This window comes from Saimiri boliviensis, chromosome 13, assembly GCF_048565385.1.
Source record: "Saimiri boliviensis isolate mSaiBol1 chromosome 13, mSaiBol1.pri, whole genome shotgun sequence".
NCBI classification, from domain to species: Eukaryota; Metazoa; Chordata; class Mammalia; order Primates; family Cebidae; genus Saimiri; species Saimiri boliviensis.
In genome coordinates, this window is record NC_133461.1 from 70366463 (window position 1) to 70389363 (window position 22901).

The 22901-nt window shown below is 48.9% G+C and overlaps 1 protein-coding gene across 17 annotated transcripts in view; it reads left to right on the forward strand.

Moving 5' to 3' along the window:
• Positions 1–22901, forward strand: part of LDLRAD4 (low density lipoprotein receptor class A domain containing 4) — a 418190-nt gene that overhangs the window by 387423 nt on the left and 7866 nt on the right. For 15 of the 17 annotated variants that reach the window (XM_039463614.2, XM_074383794.1, XM_074383797.1 and 12 more), the window contains 2 exons: positions 49–203; positions 21111–21164. In XM_039463614.2, coding sequence (XP_039319548.1) covers positions 49–203; positions 21111–21164 — 209 coding nt within the window. The remainder of the gene's footprint in view (positions 1–48; positions 204–21110; positions 21165–22901) is intronic. The other 2 variants (XM_039463613.2, XM_010335607.3) reach the window with 1 other exon arrangement.

The following is a 22901-nucleotide window of genomic DNA, read 5'->3' on the forward strand; positions in this document are numbered from 1 at the left end:
CGGGGCCAGAGGGTCCAGGTGGCTAACCATTCTTCTCTTTCACGGCAGCGGAGCTGGAGTTCGCCCAGATCATCATCATTGTCGTCGTGGTCACGGTGATGGTGGTGGTCATCGTCTGCCTGCTGAACCACTACAAAGTCTCCACGCGGTCCTTCATCAACCGCCCAAGCCAGAGCCGGAGACGGGAGGACGGGCTGCCACAGGTGAGTACCCTGGCCACCCTGGCTCCAGAGTCAGGCAGTGGCAAGAGACTCAGGAGCCCATCAGGGTTCAGAGGCTGGAACATTTAACATTTCAGTTGACATTTAAAAAACACGGTGAAGCGTACCTCCTAAGTGTTCCGATTCGTGAGTCCCCACAAACTGAACACATTGGTGTGACCAGCACCCAGTCAAGAAACAGGCATGGCAGTCCTCCCAGAAGCCCGCCTGGCCCCTGCCAGGCCTCCCCTGCCCAGTGTGTGGCTTTGCCAGCTTCTGAGCCGTGCACCGATGGGGCTGGCTGTGGTGCTCCCTCGTGCCTGGCTCCTCTGGCTTGGCAGTGCACTTGTGAGATACATCGTGTTGTAAAGTCTGTCCTGAGCTGGGTCCTGAGGGTACTTCAGGGACAAATCACACACTCATTGTCACTGAACATGCCAGCAGTGCCTGGGTGCCATGAACTGGAGGACACCTGGAGCTTGAGGCCGTGGGAGCCTCCTAGGGGATCAGCGGTGGGGTTGTAGAGGGGTACACACTCAGCTTGGGTTAATTTTAGGTTTCCAGTTATTTCTTGCCCCAAACCAGCTTCCTCCTCTGGAAAGTAAAACACAGATATTCAGCCAAACTGCTCTATAATCAAACTTGGGAGACCAGGGGCTGCTACAGCGTCCTGTCCCAAGCCTGTTTTGCAGACTGTGATTCTGATGGCTTTGCTTCCAGCCAGAGGGTTAGGAGTGGTGAATTCAGCGAGCTTGTAGATCCTTGGCTTCAGTGGTGGGCAGCGTGGCCGAATCCTGCGGTTTGCTGAGCACAGGAGAGGCATCCCTTTTCAGGACCAGGGCTGTGCAGTTCCTGCTTCTGCCCTGACTTAGGGAGGCTGTCCAGAGTACAGGGTATAGCCATCCAGGTGGATTTCCTGGAGTGGTTTCCCTCAAACCACTGGGACCCCTCTCAGGAGGGCAGGCTCACCCTTCACTGGGCCCATTGGTGCAGCCATCCATATGGGCAGAGCTGAGGTGTGCTGTCTGCTTTGCAGCTCCTGCAGGGAATGGGGAGAGGGAAGGAGTGAGTGCCACCAAGTGCTACCTTCAGACGTGGCGAGGGCTGAACACGGCAGCCTCAGGGAGGAGATGGGATGCCAGGGAAGGTGTGCACTCCCACAGCCCTTTCCTCCACTCGCCCCTGCATCCTCTCTTGCCCCTCCTGTTCTCTCTTCGGGTGCTCAGTCTAGTCCACAAGCCGCTCTGACACTGCTGTTTACCTTCCTCAAGCCTCAGCAGCATCCTGGGGCCCTTTGTCTGGTGTCCACAGAGCTCCACCATCGAGATGCACTGAACGCTTTGGCATCCTGATATCTGTAGATTGTCGGACAGAGGGAGGACTGATTTTTCTGAAGTTCTAAACACACAGTGTATGCGATTCCTCTGTTTCAAGACAGGACAGGGAGAAAATCTCATCGCAACAGTAGTTTCAGAACCACAGAAGGCTAAGACGTGGCTGCTTTGTCTTAATGTATTACAGGCTGTGAACGCCACACCTGGCCTTGGTGGAAACAGGCACAGCCTTTCCTGGCCCTCTCTCCAGGAGCTCCGGAACGCTTGGGGTCTCTGTGTAGGCACACAGGGAGCTTTTCTGTCCCCTGCCTGGGCCCTCCCCCATCTTCCTCCCAGACTTGCCCCTGTGTTGGCTTCTCTCTCCCTAGCACAAGTCAGGCAGCTCCTTCTTCTGAGCCTGGCGCACGCCCAGCCCCACTTGCAGCCCCTGTTCATAGCACCTTGTGTCCTGAACACCTGTACGCTGGCCACGCCTTTTCTGACCAAGAGGCACAGCAGAAAAGCAAAACGTGTCAAAAAAGTGTCTTCTCTGTCGTGGTGGCGGGTTTGTGTGACTTATTCTCCCGGGAAGTGCCACTGGCCACCAGCAGAGCCTCCCTTCCCTGAAATCAAGGTGATGAAGCGACATTCACAGGTCCCTTCAGGTCTGCACGCTGTGTGGCAGGTGAAGACATTTGGTAGCCAGTGAATTATGTCCACACAGGTCCATATTCCTGTCTGGGCCTTGTTTTGTTAATGTGCATGTACAGTCTTGCCCCTGAGAGCTCTGCTCTGGAACTGTGCTGGCACTTGCAGGGATGCCGGCTGCACACAGCGTGGTTTGAGGCCCTCAGCTGCTACGCTATTTCTGCTTTTTTTCTTGAGTAACCTGGAATTGAAAGTTGTCCCTCCTCAAGGTGGGGCTGTCCCTCCAGTGGCTTCTACACAGCTTAGCCAAGGGCTCTGTGTGATGTTTCATAAAACACAAGATGCATTCCAGCACAATGACCAGAGGCAGCCCAGCCCAGGCCCTTGCTCCACCTCCCAAACTGGCCTCTTAGCCTAGTTCATTGTTCCCCACAAGGGAAAAGAGTGGCAGCTGATGAGGTTCTCCATTCTCTCCTAGACACAGACTCAGGCCTTGCTAACACTGTCGGTGTGGCCATGCTCTCCATTTCCCCCTCTCTGCCGTGAGGGTCCCCTCACCTAGGTCCTCTCACCCCAGGAATGCCCCCACGCAGCCAGGATTCCTGCCTCCTAGTTCTCTACTTCTCCCTAACTTCTTTTAAGAAATGCCTATTCCCTGATCGCTCCCCTGTACAGTATTGGGGGAACTGTCTGATTCATCTAGACTCAGGTCAGGAGTCTCAATCAGGGATGATTCTGCCAAGTGTCTAGAGGACATTTGTCTGGCATCATAAGCGGGGGGAGGGGAGTCCTACAATGTGTCCTACAGTGTGCGGGTGGCCCCGAAACAAAGAATCATCTGAGGGATGTGAGCAGCGCTGAGGCGGAGGAGCCGGTCCCACCAGGTACTGAGCACTGCCTGGCACGGGGGTGCTTCACTGACAGAAGAGGCCACCTGTTGCCATGAGGGAGTCTCTCTAGGCCGGCTCTGAGGCATCCACAGCATCTGCTTCCCAGCAGTACAAGTTTGGGGTTCGGTCTGGGACTCTGCCTTGGGAACAGTTTCCCCTGGTGACTCCTGCCTCCTCTGCTTATGCAGTTCATTCAGTGGACGCCCCCCAGGAGCTGGGCACTGAGCAGGAGCAGGAGACAGTGGCCACGCCCCAGCCCTGCCACCAGCAGCACCTGCAGTCCCCTGGTGGAGGCCGAGGCCCTGCTGCCATTCTCTACATCTTCCTGGGGGAGGGTGGGGGCCTGGCTAGCCGATTGTGACTTTGGGATGGAGGAGTGTCAGGCATGGGAGCTGTGGGAGTGTTTGGGGCAGGCATGAGGACCTGCGTCTCCTCTGTTTCCATGCCCAGCCTGGCCCAGCCCATGTGCAGTTAGCGAGGGCAGTTCCAAGTTGCCCGCTTCCCCATCCCTAGGTGACTGTCTGTGTCAGGTAGCCCCCTCCCAAAGGGCTTGGAAAGGGCTGGGCAGGCAGGGCTGGCCGGTCGGCATGGCAAGGAGGGCCTTGTGCCTCTTGGCAGAGCCTGGTGGTCCTCCGCCTCCGGGATCCCTGCGCTGCTGTGCGGGTCTGTGCTCCAGGGTGAGGCTGCTGGAGAGGAGGTGCGTGTGTGGGCAGGTGCTGCCGTCCTCATGGCTTCGTTCTGTCATCAGAGCCCCTGCATCCCATTATCAGAGCCCCTGCAAGCTGCTAAGCACCCCTTCCTTGTCAGCACCGATGTCCCAGGCCTTTCTCCCTCAGCGCCCAAGGCCCTGGGAGCCCAGCACCCTCCAGTCGGCAGCTGAGGGTGGGTGTCCCTCCCGTCCCTCCCATCCCTCCCGTCCCCTCTGTGGATCACAGCCTTATTCGGAGCCTGTGCGTTGCTGGGGTGCCTCCTATGGGGGCCGATTAGTAGAGACCCACCCGAGGGCTGCGTGAGCACGTTTGAAAATGCTGTTCTTTTGAAACCTGATGCCAGAAGGGCTGGGCATCAAATTAACCAACTTTTAGGTGATTTGGCCTCACACTCTGGTTAAACTAATTGTTCCATGTTTCTGCTGGAAGCCTGGAGAGTGGAGGTGGAAACATAGCTTGAGGCAGTAGGATGGGACTGGGTTTTGGTTTTGAGGAGGATGAGCAGGCGGGCAGCCTTACTTGGTTGTGTAAGTTTCCCACCCTGCTGTGAGCGGCCCTTTCCCTCCTCCATGGGTTTTCCCCTTTGACCACAAGGAAGGGCCAGACCAAGGTCAACCAGACAGCATCGCAGTGGCCCTGGCTTCCATGCTTCTTGCAGAGAGTCCCCTTCTGAGAAGTGGTGACTGCCCCGGATGCCGTCTGTGGCCCCTTTCCTGAGGGAGTGACCGGCTTAACCAGTTCTGGTACCAATCCCATGGGGTGTGCTCCTGTGCAGGTGAGGAGCAGCAGCACTACTCCCCTCGGCTAGCACCCCCTCCCACCTCCAGTGCCCTCCTTCCCTCTGCCAGAGTCCTCCTGACACTAGCACCTTCCTCCCGGGTCCCTTGGCCTGGGACAGTACATGCTACATGAACATGAGGGGCGTCCTGAAGCCAGTCAGCCTTTGTTGCCACACAGTAGACACTGTGTGTCTCAGGGGAGCCCAGGGACATTGGTGGGCCTGACTGTGGTGGAAGTAGCCATTTCTGGATAAAAATAAAAACTAGCAACCCAGATGTAAATTACATCACAGGCAAAGCAAATGCTTATATCATGGCAGATAGCAGTGGTGGGTTTGAATCTGAATCCTTGAGTGTTTGAATCTGAATCTTTGGAACCTAGTTTGTGTGATGTCTGAGCTTTCAGACTGTCTAGATTTCTTTTCATTTTCTTAGACCACTCAGTTATGGGAAAACAGTAAATGGGCATGAATAGTCCAGACACAGACGGAGACCTGTTTGAACAAGTTGCTGGCACGTTTCTTGCTAGAGCTGAGAGAGCCTAGGTGACCCTTTATGACTGCCTGCAGCCTGGCCCGAAGGGTCCAGCCCAGCTTGTGTGGACAGCCAAGGGCAGCAGATGGCATGCAAGCAGAAGAGGTGGTCATCAGTGGATAGAAGGAGAGGCAGGAGAGGAACAGGGACCTTTACCCAGATTGAAGAGCATGAAATTGTGGACATTCAACCATTTTTGACCTATAGAAACAGCAATTTCAATTAAAAAGTTAACAAAAGAAATCACATCAGACATCTCTTCACTATCAACTCCCACAGGGATTAAATCGATTGTGAAAATCCAGGTGCCTGTTCCCATAGCCAGAAGGAACAGCCAGGACCCACCCAGCACAGCCAGGCTCCCCCTACGCCAGACATTGGGAAGGGGTCCTGACTGCTGGGGAGGAGGACAAGCATTTGGTGGCTGTCAGCCCTCTTGATGCAGAAACTCCTGTTCCTCAGATCCACAGTGCCCTGATATGGGGTGAGTCCATCCCACAAATTCCTCTCTGCAGAAGCCACAGAATTAGCCTAGAGCATGGCTGTGTACGTGGTTTGTCCCACAGGGTATTCTGACCTAAGTTGATCTAGCTTTTAAAAATTGGGGCTGGGTGCAGTGACTCATGCCTATAATCCCAGCACTTTGGGAGACCAAGGCAGGCAGATCACTTGAGATCAGGAGTTCGAGACCAGCCTGATGAACATGGTGAAACCCCATCTTCACTAAAAATACAAAAGTTAGCCATGCATGGTGATGTGTGCCTATAATCCCAGCTACTTGGGAGACTGAAGCAAGAGAATCACTTGAACCTGGGAGGCAGAGGTTGCAGTGAGCTGAGATCATGTCACTGCACTCTAGCCTGGACAAAAGAGCAAGATTCCATCTCAAAAAATAAAAATAAAAAAATTTTTTTAATTAAATTTGGGAGATTTCACATCAAAGTTGGAATTTCCATCTTCTCTTGAAAAAGTAGCCTATGGGGCCACACCCTGAGGCAGGGGCTGTGAGGTGGCTGCCATGGTGGGGGCCTGTGCTCCCCAGGCTGTCACCCATCTCTCACTGGGGACCCTTCAGATTGCCATCTGTGGGTTAGCATGTGGGGGCTGTTTTTCAGAGAAAATGTTCTTCTGCACTCAGGCTTCTACCACAAAACTGAAGAACAAGATAGACTGAGAGGGCCACTGTTTTCCAGAAAAATGGACGAGAAAGTCCTTGTAGAAGTAAAGACTGTTCCTGCCTGGTTTTGAGTTCAGCCGCATGTTTGGGTCAGCAGTGCACCGTGTGTCCTGTGCCAGCCTGACATGGTCACTCATGGCCACTGCTCTCTAGTCATCTCCCCAGGCAGGGCCCTCCTCTGTGGCTAAAGCCTGTGGCCAGAGGGACAGAGGTGGCCATGGACTCCCCACTATCTGAGGCTCCGCCCTGCCACCAGCAGCCTCTCTGTTGGTCTTGGGAGCAGCAGTGGCCAGAGGGCAGACAGTCCTGGGCAGGTGGCTGACTGCCAGAAGCCCGCTGTGCTGGGGCTTGGAATCCATGATGAGGGGACCTCTGGGTGTGCCATGTGTAGGGGGTGCCTTTCTCTACCTGGGCAGTGTCAGTGTACCCTCCCCCGCAGACAGAGGCTCTGAGGTGGGCCTCAAGCTCAGCGGTGTTTGAGAAACCCACAGGCAGTGGGATCCCTCGGAGGGCACAGGGAGCGGGGTTTCAGTGCCGCTGTTCATTCCTGCTGTGTCTGGAGGGCTGGCTGCTTGTGCCCTGCTGCTCTTACTCTTGCCCACCTCATATGTTTAGAAAAGCATATGGAAAACAATGGAAAGGAATGATTTTCAGTAAGACTTGAAGGCGTGGACTAAGGGCTTACTGATGCAGTTGTATTCGGTCAATCTCTGACACTCCACACTAAAGAAAAGAGCCACAGGCTTCCTCTGGCATCGCTGCTGGGGCGAACGGTGGGGGATCATTTCCCTGCAGGCAAGGCAGATCCTGCTGCACTGCAGACCAGATGCGTGCGTCTGCTTTGTCCAATGACAGCTCTCCGTTATTGCATTTCAAGAGCTCAAGGTCCTATGAGTTGGCTGCACAGTGTCTGAGTGAGCAAGGATTTCACGTTATCAGGTCATTTGGAAGGTTTTGCTCTGTCTAATAGAAGCATTAGAGGATAGACAACTTCACATTACCTCAAAATGAGAACGTCTCCCTTCAATTAAGAGAAACAGGAGGCCACGCGGCCAGGTGGAAGCTGCGTAAGGATGCTGGACCCCAGGTCCGTGCAGATTCCCACCTGAACAACAGCGGGCAGAGCTTTTGAAGAGCTGAGGCTTGTCTTTAAAGTGACAGTGTCTCAAATAGTCCTTCTACTGTCCTTCTACCGATGTTGCCGCTGCTCAGAAAGTTTGGGATTACCTTCAGGTTTTGGGGTTGTTTTTAAGTGACAAGATTTCACTTTGTTGTGCACGCTGGAGTGTAGTGACATGATTATAACTCACTGCAGCCTTGAACGCTTAGGTTCAAGTGATCCTCCCTCCTCAGCCTCCCCAGTAGCTATGACTACAAGCACACACAACCACACCTGGCTAATTTTTAAATTTTTTTTGTAGAGACAAGGTCTCCCTGTGTTACCCAGACTGGTCTCATACTCCTTGGCTCAAGCCAGCTTACCACTTCAGCCTCCCAAAGTCCTGGGATTACAGGCATGAGCCACTGCAGCTGACTAGTTTTTTTTTGTTTTTGTTTGTTTGTTTGTTTTTGTTTTTTAAATCAAGGAAAACTTTTTTTAAAAAGCTTCTCCACAATGACAGACCTTTCTCTTTTTTTTCCCCCTGCTTGTGCTTTGGGGATAGATTTGATTTTTGGCACCAGCCAAAATCCATTTAGAGTTAAGTCTTGTGCATGATATGGGTGATCAAACTAAATGATAGAATTTTGGTGCAAAGGCAGGCACGACTCAGTTAGTGAGACTGACGTCCGAGTTACAAACTGACCTGTAGAGAAGGATCAGGAAGGACCCACAGAAAACTGACAGCTGTGCCTGGGGAAGAGGCACAAACAAAGGAACCCTGGTCTGTGCAGTAAAACTTTTGTGGTAAGAATATATTCATGTATTACCTTTGCAATTGCAAAACATCCTCTGTTCATGTAAACTGATGCTGAAGGTAGTAATGATCTGGCCATCTATATAGACTCCCAGGTAATTCATTAGAACATGGTTTCTATGGTGGATAAAATAATAATTTTAAATAAAATATATGAAAGTTTTTATAAACAAATTTATAGTAATCTTTTAAATATGTAAGGCATTAGCATTAATAATCTAGTAGTAAAATATGTTGCTTTATTTTTTGCTTAGTCCTTGAAAGTTGGTGTGGTTTATTCTGGAAAATAAAAAATAAACATTTTCTTAGTGATCCTAACTCTGGGTGGCCCTTGTTGGGGAGGCTCACCAGGCTGGGGTCTGGCTTTGGGCAAATCCCGCAGCTCTGTGACCTTGAGTGAAGGTCACAGAAGCTCCCCTCTGAGCCCTGACTTACTCTCACACGTAAGACGAGGCAACTGGGGCTGAGATCAAGATCAAGCCTGCCTGGATCTTGTGTGGTTCCACATTTCCCAGCTGCTTGGAGCTTTCTCATTCCCAAGCTGATTCCTCTTGAAGTCCGATTACTCAGAATCCCCAGCAGCAAGCTGGGAGAGGCACCTCATACCGCTTTCCCCCCGCCAGTCCATTGCATTGTCCTAGAAATAGAAAGGATTCCCTTCCTTTTCTTCCCAGCAGACCTTCCTAGATGATTTGCCTTTTCTCTTAAGGGATGTGCCCTAGATTGAGCAGAGTTGGAGGATTTTGAATCTTAGAAGTCTGATGATGGATTCCCCGGGAGGAAGAAAGGGGGAGGTGCAGTCTCTGACATCCAAGGCTGCTGGCTTCACATCCAGGCTGTGACTGCCATCTAGAGTGGACAGGATGGTAGTGATAAAATACTGGAATGGTGGTGGGGCTGCATGAAAAAAGGGAGAAAACAGGGAAAATTGATATTATCAGAAGGCAAAGATGTTGCTCAATATCCAAAGATCAGTTTCACCTCTTCTTTGAAATTCTCACCCTGAAACAGGAGAAAAATAGATTTCCAACTCTTTGAGGCCATACATTCATTCACTGAGAGGTTAGGCCTTGGGTAGCGTCAATATACCCAACAGCAGCCTTGCTTTACTGCAGACTGGACGAGGCACCTAGAGAGGAATGCACCCTCTTTGTCCTCAGTTTCCCCCCCTAAATGGGGAATAACTGGCTTCATTCAGAAGCCTTCAATCTGTATTTAGCCATGAAGAACAGTAAGAAATACATTTTATATCACAACACAAAAGCCTCCTATAACGCAATCAAGGCAGACGTTTTACAAAACAATACTTACAGTGTGCTCATATCGTTTTATTCTATTTAATTTTTTTTTGGAATGCGGGCTATGACGAACTTAAATGGATTTTCTAGCTCTCTGAGAGGTTGCAAAGCACATGCTAGAAAACAGTGTTCAGTGTTCTCCCTGGCTGTTTCCAGACCCCATATCTGATCATTCCTGGGTCCTCTCTGTGTGTGGAAAGGAGAATGTAGCTGAGAGCATAAGCCCAGGATGGTTCCAGGTGTGGTCTAGCCTTGCACATGTGGACATAGGGCAGCCCACGGAGCAGCACAGGGGAATCCTCAGCAAGTCATGGCTGCAGATTACTGTACTTTAATATGAAATGTATTGTTCGGATAAAAAAGGATCCAAAAAGACAGAAATGAAAAGGATTATAAAACAGTACTTTGAACAATTGTATGCAAACCAATTGGGTAACTTAAAGAAATGAAAAAATTATTAGAAACATCCTACCAAGACTGAATCATGAGGAAATAGAAAATCTTTTTTTTTTTTTTTTTTAAAGATGAGGTTTCACCATGTTGGCCAGGCTGGTCTCGAACTCCTGACCTCAAGTGATCTGCCCACCTTGGCCTCCCAAAGTGCTGGGATTACAGGCATGAGCCACCACACCGGGCCAGAAATAGAAAATCTTAATAGATCTATAGCTAATAAGGAGATTGAACCAATAGTCTCAAATCTCCTACCTGGACCGCATGGCTTAACTATTGAATTCTACCAAACATTTAAATAATTGACATCAATCCTTCTTAAACTTCTAGAAATTTGAAGAGGTGGGAACAGTTCCTAACTTATTCTATGAGGCCAACATTCCTGCTACCAAAGCCAAACACAGACACAACAGAAAAGATAACCATAGACAAGTATTTCTTGTAAACATTGATGCAAGAATCCTCAACAAAATACTAGCAAACTAAATTCAGCAGTATATTAAAAGGATTATACTGGCCTGGCACAGTGACTCACACCTATAATCCCGGCACTTTGGGAGACGAAGGGAGGCAGATTACTTGAGGTCAAGAGTTGAGACCAGCCTGGCCAACATGGTGAAACCCTGTCACTACCAAAAATACGAAAATTAACCAGCCATGGTGGCATGTGCCTGTAATCCCAACTACTCAGGAGGCTGAGGCAGGAGAATCATTTGAACCCAAGAGGCAGAGGTTGCAGTGACCTGAGATCGCTCCACTGTACTCCAGCTTGGGAGACAGAGTGAGACTCTGTCTCAAAAAAATAATAATAATAAATAAAAATAAAATTTAGGCCAGGCGCAGTGGCTCACACCTCTAATCCCAGCGCTTTGGGAGGCCAAGACAGGCAGATCACCTGAGATAGGGAGATCAAGACCAGCCATGACCAACATGGAGAAACCCCATCTCTACTAAAAATACAAAATTAGCCAGGCATAATGGTGCATGCTTGTGATCACAGCTACTTGGGAGGCTGAGGCAGGAGAGTAGCTTGAACCTTGGAGGTGGAGGTTGTGGTGAGCCGAGATCACACCACTGCACTCCAGCTTAGGCAACAAGAGCAAAACTCTGTCTCAAAAAAATAAAAAATTAAAAAATTAAAATAAAATTAAAAAAACATAAAGGGATTATACATCATCGAGTGGGGATTTATTCCCAGAAGGCAAGGATAGTTTTATACATGAAATTCAGTCAGTGTCATACACTACATTAACAGAATGAAGTTGGGGGGAGGAATCACACAATCATTTCAGTTGATGCAGAAATAGTATTTTCTCAGGATCCTTGGGGTGTTGCTTTGCCAGCCAGAAATTTTTGTGGCTGAATTTTCTGCCTGAGTATTGCTTGTGCCTGCTGAGCTCATCCTGCCCACTTGCCCTGGCAGGCTGCTCTCAGCTCTTACTACTGGCCCAGATCCCACATCTACCAAGGGCAAGCCAAGCACAGAGCAGTGAGAGGTGTGTAAGTGAGCAAGGGTGAGATCCAGCCACTGCACACAGCCAGGCATGCTAGGTGATACAGCAGGGCAGGCAGCTCCGTATGCTTATGGCTGGACCAGATACACTGCATGCAGCATCCGCTGCAGAGACCTGCATCTAGATGAGGAGAATGTGATGGCACCTAGAAGCTTGGTGACATGAGGAACCACAGAGTCCCAAAGAGGGTATCACAGCCCTGGTTCAGAGAGACCTAGGTATGGGCTCCCCAAAGGGCTGCAGCTCTTCTTTCCTTCTGGTCAACCACGGTGGGGTGAGTGGAGGGTCATGTTTCAGCTCTGTTTGGAAAGTCATGTTTCAGCTCTGTTTGTGTTACAATTCTTCTAGTCCCACCTTTCAGCAGGTCCCAAGTTCTTGTCCCACATTCAAGAAGAATGAGGTACATGGATAACCGGAGGGTGAGCAAGGTGGCGAGGAGGTTCATTGAACAACAGAACAGCTCTCAGGAGACCTAAACTGGGTAGCTCTGTTCTGCAGGCAGGTCACGCTAACATCTGTCCAGCTCAGAGCAGAGAAGAGACCCGCAGTGCGTAGCTCCTTTCCTCAGGCAGGTCATGGCAGTAAATGTCCAGCTCTCAGTGGAGAGGAGACCTGCAGTGAGTAGCTCCTATCCACAGGCAGATTGATCTGATGTCTTTTCAAGACTAACTGAATCCAAGATTTTTAATGAGCTCAGAGGGAGGAAGTGCATGCTGATTGGTCCATGAATGGTCAAGGAAAGCCCCAGAAAAAGCATCATAAGTTCTTACTCTGGTCTGTGGACTCCACTCAAAACTGACAGCTTGGCCCATGCTTCAGACCATCCCTGGCTTAAAGGTGGGGCTTCACCAGGGACCCACACCTTTTTGCCCAGGAGCCTGTCTGCCTCCTGCTGTCATCAGTCATATACATGGCACCCAGGCTGTTAGAATCAAGAGACAGCTGCAGGCCCACGCAGAGCTACCCTCAGCCCACCCCCACCTCAGCCTTCCTCCCATGCCTGTTGGCACCCAAAGTCCGAAGGGGGCTGAGGTGGCGGGGGGCTGATGTGCCAGCACCACCCTGAGTGCACACACACCTGGCCGAGCTGTGACAGTGTCCACGGTCAGCCTCAACTTTGCTCCAAAATTGGAGCATGCACCAAGAGAAGGAAGAGGCCAGGCAGCCGGGAGAGGCCAGGCAGCGGAAACAGGCACTTCTGAGCCTGTAGGGGAAGCGGGACTTTCCTAGGCCTCTGAGAGCACAGGGATGCCTGGGTCTGCAGCTGCATCTGGGTGGCTGCAACTGTGCCCAGGAGGGCAGGGCTCTTGCCCTGACATCTCAGAAGGGGACAGGGCTCCCACCCATTCCTAGCTCCCACCAGCTCCATGGAGTACACAGCCCTGGCCATGCCTCCCCCACTACAGCCAGCATTTTCTCAGCAGCTGCTCCAGATGGGCCACCACTGCCATTGGTATTGATGAAATTCACATCTTTTCATGATAGAAACCCTCAACAAAGTAGGATGGAAAGAAGGTACTTTAACATCGTAAAGGCTTTCTATGAAAAGCCCACAGCTTACATCATACTTAATGGTGAAAGACTGAAAGCTTTTCCTTTAAGACCAGGAACAAGACAATATGGCTGTTTTCACTACTTCTGTTCAGCGTAGTATTAATTAAAAGTTCTAGCCAGAGCAATTAGGCAAGAAAAAGAAATAAAAGACATTCCAAGTGGAAAGGAAGAAGTAAAAGTATCTCTGTTAGAAGATGACATGATCTTATGTGTAAAAACCCTAAAGATTCTATTTAAAAAATAATAACACAAAACTGTCAGAGCTAATGAATTTGACAAAGTAGCAGGATATAGAATCAACATGCAAAAATCAGTTGCATTTATTTACATGTAGAATGAACAATTCAGTAAGAAAACAAAGAAAATTCCATTTTCAATAGTATCAAAAAGAACAGAATACTTAGAAATATACTTAACCAAGAGGTGAAAGACTTGTGCACTGAAAAATAGTTTGCTGAAAGAAATGGAAGGAGATACAAATAAATGGAAAGATCTTGTATTCATGAATTGGAAGACTTACTATTTTTAAGAAGTTATTACTACTCAAAGCAATGTACAGACTTCAGTGTAAACACTTTTGAAATCCCAATGAAGGTTTTTGCAGAAATAGGGGGAAAAAAATCCATCCTAAAGTTTATATGTTATCTCAAGGGACCCTAAATAGCCACAATAATCTCAAAAAAGAATTGAAAAGTTAGAGGCCTCACAATTCCTGATTTCAAAACTTACTGCAAAGTTGTAGTAATCAAAACAGTGTGGTGCTGGGATGTAGACAAATATATAGACCAATGGAATAGAATAGTCCAGAAATAAACCCTCAAATATATGGTCAAGTCATTTTCAGCAAGGATACCAAAGCCATTCAATGGCAAAAAAGACAGCTTTTTCAGAGTGGTGATGGGGAACCTGGATAGATACATGCAAAAGAGTGACATTGGGCCCATTCAAAAATTAACTCAAAATGGACATAAACATAAGAGCTGAAACTTTAAAATTCAGCTTTAGTTTGACTGCTAGAGCAAAGTACCATAGACTGGGTGGCTTATAAACAACAGATACCGATTTCTCTAGAGATTGGACGTGAGAGACCACAGTGATGGCACAGTCGGGTTCAGATGAGGCAACTCTTCCCGGTGGCAGACTGCCACCTTCTCTTGTGGAAAGAACTTGCTAGCCCTCTGCCTCTTCTTATAAGGGTACGGATCCCATTCATGAAACTCCACCCTCATCACCTAATTACCTAGCAAAGGTTCCACCTCCAAATACCATAACCTTAGGAGTATTTTCCACTCCTCCGCTCCCCCAGAAAAGTGCCAAATGGTCCGATTTAAAAGGAAAAAAAAATTCAGTCAGTGTGCTCCAGATCTGCAAGTAACACATGTTGATTTTCGGCACCATAAAGACAATTATTGGGAAGATCAGGTGATATTTTTCTCTTTAATGCATGTGTTTTGGTGTCAAGCAGATTGAATTTGTGAGGAGTTTGCCTGTTAGTGTGGCCTTTCACTGACTATTCAGAAGGAAGAAAATATGAAACAGAATGCTCAAGTGTAAAGGAGTCTGAAAATGTCTGTCTTCAAGCCTGCAAGATTTGGAACCCTTCTGTGTCCGTTTTTCTTAGATGTAGGAATTATAAGTCTGGATTCAGTAGAGACATTTAACTAGCCAGCCCCTCAGTGTGGTCCCTGGGTCTGGGCAGCTGTGCTCACCAGAGCTGCCCATGGGGGCAACTTCCAGGGATAAGCCAGAGAGGCCAGAGCACTAGACTAACATTATAATTCCAAGTGTACTTAGCAGAGAAGACAGCTATGCCCACGTGTGTGTGTGTGTGTGTGTGTGGCTGTACCTTCTGTGGATATCGGCTAGGGACTGTCACAGGAAAACCTCTGCCTTTGGCATGTTTACTGCTGTCAAGACTCTGCCCACAGCCTTATAGACCCAAAAGAAAAATGTTCTCATCCTACTCAGAGATGTTCAAACAGGAGTGATTGTCTGACAGTGACTACAGTAGTAGAAGAATGCCAAACAGCAAGGCCCAGCTGTCCCTTGGTATCCTCAGGGGATTGGTTCTAGGACTTCCAAATATACCACAGTCCCAGCATGCTCAAGCCCCGCAGTCTGTCTTGCTGAACCCACGGACAAAAAAGGTAGGCCCCCTCCCTATGAGAGGCTTTTACATCTCATGAATACACATTAGGTTGAAAACAATCTGCTTTTTAGTGGACCAGACAGGTTTAAACATATGTCATTCAACGGTCCACTGTATTCATTCACAGTACAGATTTCCTTTTAGGGGAAAAAAAAAAAGGAAAATAAAAGCTTATCACAAAGTTGAATATTATGTAGTTTTTTTTGGTTTTGTTTTGTTTTTTGAGATGGGAGTCTTGCTCTGCTGCCCAGGCTGGAGTGCAGTGGTGCAATCTCGGCTCACTTCAACCTCAGCCTCTTGGGTTCAAGCAATTCTCCTGCCTCAGCCTCCTGAGTAGCTAGGATTACAGGTGCTTGCCATCATGCCCATGCCCAGCTAAATTTTTTGTATTTTTAGTAAGGACAGGGTTTCACCATGTTGACCAGGCTGGTCTTGAACTTCTGACCTTAGGTGATCTGCCCACCTCCACCTCCCAAAATGCTGGGATTACAGGTGTGAGCCACTGTGCCCAGCCTTTTTATTTTTATTTATTTATTTTTTTTTTGAGATGGAATCTCACTCTTGTCACCCAGGCTGGAGTGCACTGGCATGATCTCAGCTCATTGCAACCTCTGCCTCCTGGGTTTAAGTGATTCTTTTACTTCAGCCTCCCGAGTAGCTGGGATTACAGGCACCCACCATCACACCCGGCTAATTTTTGTATTTTTAATAGTCATGGGGTTTCGCCATGTTGGCCAGGCTGGTCTCAAACTCCTGACCTCAGATGATCCACCCACCTTGGCCTCCCAAAGTTCTGGGATTATAGGCGTGAGCCACTGTGCCTGGCCTAAAGGTCTTTTTTGTTTTTTACCCCATCCACTGCCTCTCTGCATGACCTCCTGACATCAAGAAAACAGCGCATGGTGCAGATAATCTCTGCTGAGGTTTGCAGTCGTGGTGACTGCCCTGGTGGGCAGCTGATGGCCATGCTGGGCTACTGTTTTAAGAGCACAGGTAATGTTTATGCAGTGGCGGGCCTTTGGTCATGTAGCACCTGGGGTTCTACTGAAACCAAGTAGCCAGAGCCAGAGAAGAACTTACCCTTGAGGAGTCTCTTGGCTCTTGTAGTACCCAGCCTTAGGAGAAAGCTCCTGAAGAAATCTGGAATGAACACAAATGAGGGCTTAAGCCGCCCTCATTCCTGGGCCTTTCCATTCAAAGTGCCTCCTTTGGAATACTCTTTAAAAAAATAAAAAGGAAATGTCAATGAACTAATTGTCTTTAAAGGGATATCTTTAAAGAGATAATGGAAAATTATCCCCCGTTAACTGTGCATAACAACAGCAGGTAACCATTCCCTGCGATGAGAAGAGCTACCATTTGCTGAAGCTTATTTAAAGCACTGTGCTACAGAATTCTCATAGATGGTATTTGAGCCTCATGACCACCTTTTTTTACAAATAAGGAAACTGAGGGTGGGAGAAACTAAGTGAGCTGCCTGAGGTCACAGTTTGGAAAGTGGCAGAAGCTGAGCTCAGTGGCACACATCTGTAGTCCCAGCATTCTGGGAGGCTGAGGTGGGAAGATGGTTTGAGACCAGGAGTTCAAAGCTATGAGCACATTTATGAAAATGCACTGCTCTCCAGCCTGGGCAACATAGACTTTGTCTCTTAAAAAAATAATAAATTCATATGTTTTAAATTTAAAAATGAAAAACATGGCTAGAATTCTAGCCTATGCAGTGGCTACCTTCCTCAGAGACTTCTTACCTTACAGATTTATACCTGTGCTGAGAGTAGTAGCCTCCATCTGTGTAATATTAAATTGTCATCAAGTATTCCATATTACCTTTTTTGTTGGTACCTTTGTTCCAGGGAGAAAGTAAGAATAAAAACACACATGCAAGGCACTGCACATACAGGAGGCCTCTGAGAGCCACTACCAGACCTCTGTGTCCCCCAAAGCAGATGCCCTCTTGTAAGCATCTCCTGTGGCAGGTGTAACACCCCCTGATAGCTCCTGCTCAGGTGCATGTGGGTCTCAAAGAACTGGTCCTTATAATGGTCAAACATGAGTGATTTGAGAGTAAGTAAACTAGAATTCATTCAAAGTGATCTCTAGAGTAATGTCCCTCTAACCCACTGGCATTCCAGGATGCTTTCTTGAGTGGAGCAAAGCATTTGGAGAGACTGTTTGAGCCCTGAGAGGTGTACAGAGCCCCTGTTCCCCACCCCTTGGGGACGTGCAGCACCAGTATCTGTTGGCCATGTGCACATCCACTCACATGTTGCAATGGAAGAGGACTGCAAGGAAGTATTCAGTACATGTATAGTGAAGTCGTGAATGAACAGCCGGGTGAATGCCGCTTTCCTTTTGGTTGTTCTTACCAGGAAACAGCCTACAAGACAGGGAATGCATTTCAGCCTGTGTGAAATTATTAACAAAGTTTTGTTCCTATTGCTCAAGATTCTGTGAACTACTTTAAGTATTATCTTATTTCACAGCTTATTTTGAATAATACAATGCAAGCATTAGCCGAGAACATCAGTGCCTTCATTGCTGAGATTAAAATTGGTCCTATAATGAGGATGCAGGAATGCTGCCATCTGAGCAGAAACCAGCTGTTTAGTGAGCCCCCTTCTCCCTGAAAATGTTCCCCCTAGCATGTGGAGTGAGGAGACCCCCCACCCTAGACAAGGGGGACACATCTTTGTACTCAGCTATCTGCAGTCTCTCCATTGGCACAGGTCCCTTGGAGGGCACCAATCACAGAGTTAAACCCTTGTTTGACATAGAGATGGAGGAGGAGCCAGCAGGCTTCACCAGCAGTGCAAGAGGTTTAAAGGATAAGGACGGTGACCTTGCCAACAGCATGTGACAGCCTTGGTGGAATGGCCAGAGGACGCTGTGGAGTGAGCATCAGCTAACGGTGTATGGGGTGGTTGAGATTCAGCCTTTCTAGAACTCCAGTCAGTCTTCCCGTCTGGGTTTTCTGCACAGCAGCCTGGGGCAGTGAGCTGAAGTGCCAGCCCTCTCGGCTGCTGGCCTCAAGCTGTTCCACCACAGCGTCTCGTAGTTATAATGTCCCTATGCACCACGTAGGAAAAAATGTTCCTATAAAAGTAAATAAATTGAGGGAGGGTGTGATTGCCAGTAAATAGTTAAATAAATTATTATGTAGCAGTAATTTTTATTTGTTAATTATACCTCAAAGCTGGAAAAATTGGTAGTGGTAGAGGAAAGTGCTTATGTTATACACTGTGAAGAAGAGAATACAAAACTCTGGCCACATTATGGTTACAATTGTATAAATTTAATGTATGCAAATTAAGAAGCATTAGAAAAGCACTTTAAAAAAGAAATCTGTTCAAGTATTAGGATGATGGGACTTAGATGCATTTTCTCCCATTTTGGATTTTTTATTTTGCTGTTGCATTATTCCTGCAAAAAAGCCAGGCAGGAAAAGTTCCCATCTCCAGGCCATCCCATCTGGCAGATGTCCCAAGGCAGGAATGGCCTGAACTCTTCTACTGAGGCCAACCTCCTCCTGCTCCAGGCTTGGCTCTCAGGCTTTGAGACTCTCAGGGCAGGACACCTTTTTCCACCCCAGCGAGGAAAATGAATAGGTAACAGTTGTGCCCTTGATTTGAGTGACAGGAGCAGATGGGACCCACACTAGTGCACTGGCCTGGGAAAGGTCCAGGGCTGGCTTGGCCTGGGCAGCAAGGCTGGGGAAGGTGGGGTGGCCAGGAGGAGACCCCAGGGCTGCAGCCATGCCCTGAGTTACCTTTCCCGGCCTCAGGAAGTCTCTGTGGGATGCTTAGAAGGCCTGCTGACAGGCTGGATAAGGCCAATGAGAGAGAGGGAATAGAGAAGAGGGACGCCTGAGTTCACAGGCCCAGAGAAAGAATTTACTTATATTAAACGTGTGTCACGCATGTAGGTCTGGGAAATGCATTATTAAAAATACACGGTCCCAGAGGAACACGCTCAGTGAACTCCAGGGTGCAGAGGGGCAGCACCAGGATACGGGTGGATTTGGGGCCCTAGAATGGCTTTGGTTGTGTGCGGTACAAGGGAGAATGTATACATGGATTACGTATGTAGTTTTTTTAAATACACATATAGAGGAAAAGATGAGACAAGTCTGATGAGATGTCAACAGCAACAATTCTTAGTTATGGATGCTGTGGGAAGAGAGCCCTTTAACTGGGCATGGTGGCGCTGGCCTGTAATTTCAGCACTTTAGCAGGCTGAGGCAGGATCACTTAAGCCCAGAAGTCCAAGATCAGCTTGGGCAGCATAGCGAGACCCTCATCTCAATAGATGGATTAGATGGATGGACAGATACAGATATCTAGATACATAGAGATATTTAGATAGCTCGATACCCTTGATTGTTTGATGAATGGATAAGTTGGATAGGTAGAGACAAATGGATAGAGATAGATTAAATGGATAGATTAGATGGATGAATGGATAGATAGAAATAGATTAGATAGAGATAGATGGATCAATCCATTGATTAGATAGGTAAGACAGTCCTCGCGTTCAGGGAAGCCGCAGCGAGTGCCACCTAGCTCAGCAGCGTCTGCTCAGACACTCAGTGCCGCAGACCAGGAGGGACACCGGGGTCTCTGGGGGCCGAGGGCTGGGGTGAGGGAGAGAGCAGGCGGCTGAGAGGAGCAGCGGGCACGCCTCGGACTAGGTGGCGGGGCCACCTGTTGGCGTGGGTGCGTCGAGGGGAGCGGGCCCTGGGTCAGCTGAGGGCCGGGCCTCAGGCGCGCCTCCAGGCTGGACTGGGGCTCTTGGCCGGGTTTGCTCGTTTTTGGGAAATAAGGCCACTGGGGACGGTCAGTGGCGTTTTCAGGAACCGCTCAGCCCCGCCGAGTGCCCCGCAGGTGGACCCGGCGGCGCTCCTGGCTGTGGCTAACTGGGCTCCGGCGTGAGGAGCGCCCCTGAGGGCTGGGCGGGCGGAGCCTGGGGAGGGGGAGCCTGGGCCCCGGGCGGTGGGAGCGCTTCCGCCCACTTCCCGCGGTCGCCCCGCAGGCGCCCGACCCGTACCCTCGCCGGTGCGCCCTAGGCCGGGCCCTTCCCTCAGGTTTCAGGCGGTCCCTGAGCCCATGCTTCGTTTCCGCACAGTTGGACCGCCGTATATTTTTGCCACTGATTCCAGGATGTCCCCGAGTATCTCAGGAACGCGCTGTGTTGGACAAACGCGAAGCGCGGTGTTTCTGTCGCGCCGCCCTCGCTACTGGCGCTGGGGCCCTCGGAGGCTCAGTGCTGACCCAGCCCGCCCGTTTCCAAGAGTACCGCAAACGCGGTCTCCTCCTGAGTTCCGGTTCTCCCAAGACGGCCGACAGCCCCGCCCCGCGGACCCTGCAGACAGCCACACTCTAGGCTGAAAACTGTACCACGCGTACTTTTTTTTCCAGCACGCGTGCGGCCTTGGAAAGAACCTTTCGTGAGGCCTGTGGCTGGCCTGTCGCCTTGTCAATCTGGCCAGACGTTTTTGAAAAAGATACTAAGCCACCAGATGTGACGTTGCAGCTGCCTTGTGAATAAGCGGACTGCAGGTGACACTCGCCGTAGGGCGCGGAAGGGCACTCGGGCTTGGGAAGGGGCGTCCACCTGCGAGCGCAGCCGTGCGCTTTGCGCGAGGCCGCCTCCGTCAGGGCTTCCTCAACCCAGCCTGCCCGCGTCGAGCAGCCACCCAATGCGGCTGGACGGTTATCTTGAATGTATTTCAAGCACACAGGTGTAGAGAGTGAGCCATATTCCACTATCCCATCTGGCCAGGAGGTCAACTTTTCCATGTGTTTCTTTTTGTTCGCAGCCTTCCACGTAGACGTGAGGTCTGAAAAGGGACCAGCTCTTTTTCGTTCCACGTTTTAAGCAGATCCCCGTTTCCAGTTGTGGTTCATGTTTTTAGATGCTGCAGGGCTAATGATTTTCCTCTGTTTCTTGTTCCCCACTGTCCTCCCCTTCCCCTCCGCCAGGAAGGGTGCTTGTGGCCTTCAGACAGCCCCGTACCTCGGCCGGGCGCCTCGGAGGTAAGGGGCCCCAGGAGGTGCGGGTTGGGGTGGGGAGAGAGGGAGCCTGTCCCTGCCAAGTGGGGTGGAAGGGGCAGGGGCATTACCACGTGGGCTGATACTTTTGGACGAAGGCATTGCCTGGAACTTTGGTCAAAAGCAGGAGGGGATTTTTCCTAGAATCTTCCCAGGATTATTCGTTCTAGTCTAAAGCTCCTTACCAAAAACAATTTGTGAATCACTGATCTTTACATGATTCCATAAGCTTCTACTAATGTGCCTTGGCAAGTGTGGGCATAGTTTATAAATATCATAGCGTGATTCATTCCCACATCTCCAAGTGTAATAATGGAGATTTTAAAATAACATTTTTTTGCCTTCAAGTTAAAAATAATGGTGTGTGAGAAATCAATATCTCTGTGTATGTGTGTAGATATGTGTGTATATTAAATGCATGTATATACACATACATACACACACATATACATCTATGCATATATGTATGTGTGTGTATATATGTGTATATAAAAGAGCTGTCTCCTAGAAGAAACTGGGATGGTAGAACAAATGAGAAGATATTGTAAGAAATGTACTACCTGGGTTAATTTTGGAAAAAGAAATTACTATAATCATGTCTACTTGAGTACAAAACATTTTTCATGTTAGTGACTAACAATAACTACAGGAAACTTTTATTCAGATTCCAAATAACTGGAAAAGTCTAGGAGCCAGAAAGAAAAAACAGTCATTGGCTGGGCATGGTGGCTCTTGTCTGTAATCTCAGCACTTTGAAAGGTCAAGGCAGGTGAATGGATAATGAGGTCAGAAGTTCAAGACCAGCCTGGCCAAGATGGTGAATGCAAAAATGCAAAATTTAAAAATGCAAAAATTAGCTGGACACAGTGGCAGACGCCTGTAATCCCAGATACTTAGGAGGCTGAGGCAGGGAAATCATGTGAACCCGGTGGGGGGAGGGGGCGAAGGTTGTAGTGAGCTGAGATGGCACTATTGCACTCCAGCCTGGGCAACAGAGTAAGACTGTCTCAAAAAAAGATTTTTTTTAATAAAAATTTTTTAAAAAAGAAAAAGCAGTCATTTTGGGGGGATTTGTTTAAAAAAGTAATTGGTAGGGCAATAATCGCTAAGTAAGGAATAAATCGACCCAATGCTTTGTATCTGCTCCACATATCATTGTGTGAAGTTATAATTTCTGCTTATTTGGAGTCCTGGCCAATGGTAACTCATGCCTGTAATCCCAGCACTTTAGGAAGCTGAGGTGAGTCAGTCACTTAAGCTCAGGAGTTTGAGACAAGCCTGGGAAACATGACAAAACCCCATCTCTCTTTAAAAAAAAAAAAATTAGCCAGTCATAGTGGCATGCACCGGTTGTCCCAGCTACTCAGGATGCTGAGGTGGGAGAATCGCTTGATTCCAAAAGGTTGAGGTTGCTGTAAGCCAAGATGGCGACACTGCACTCCAGCCAAAGTGACAGAGCCAGACCCTGTCTCAACAAAAAAGAAAAAATTAAGCTTAAAAAAATAAATAAAAACTCAGAGCCCCTTGTTACTTTTCTGAATCATAGGTTGTAGGCTCTAGAGCTGGCAGGGACCTGAGAAAGCAGGCAGCCCTGTCCTGTCCTCATAAGTTGTAGAGAAGCCAAGGCCTGGGCGAGGTCGCTGATGACCGGATCGGAGTGCTGGCCGCATTGCTCTTCACCCTGTGACTCTTGGAGTTCCTAGTGTGTTCTATTTGAGCCCT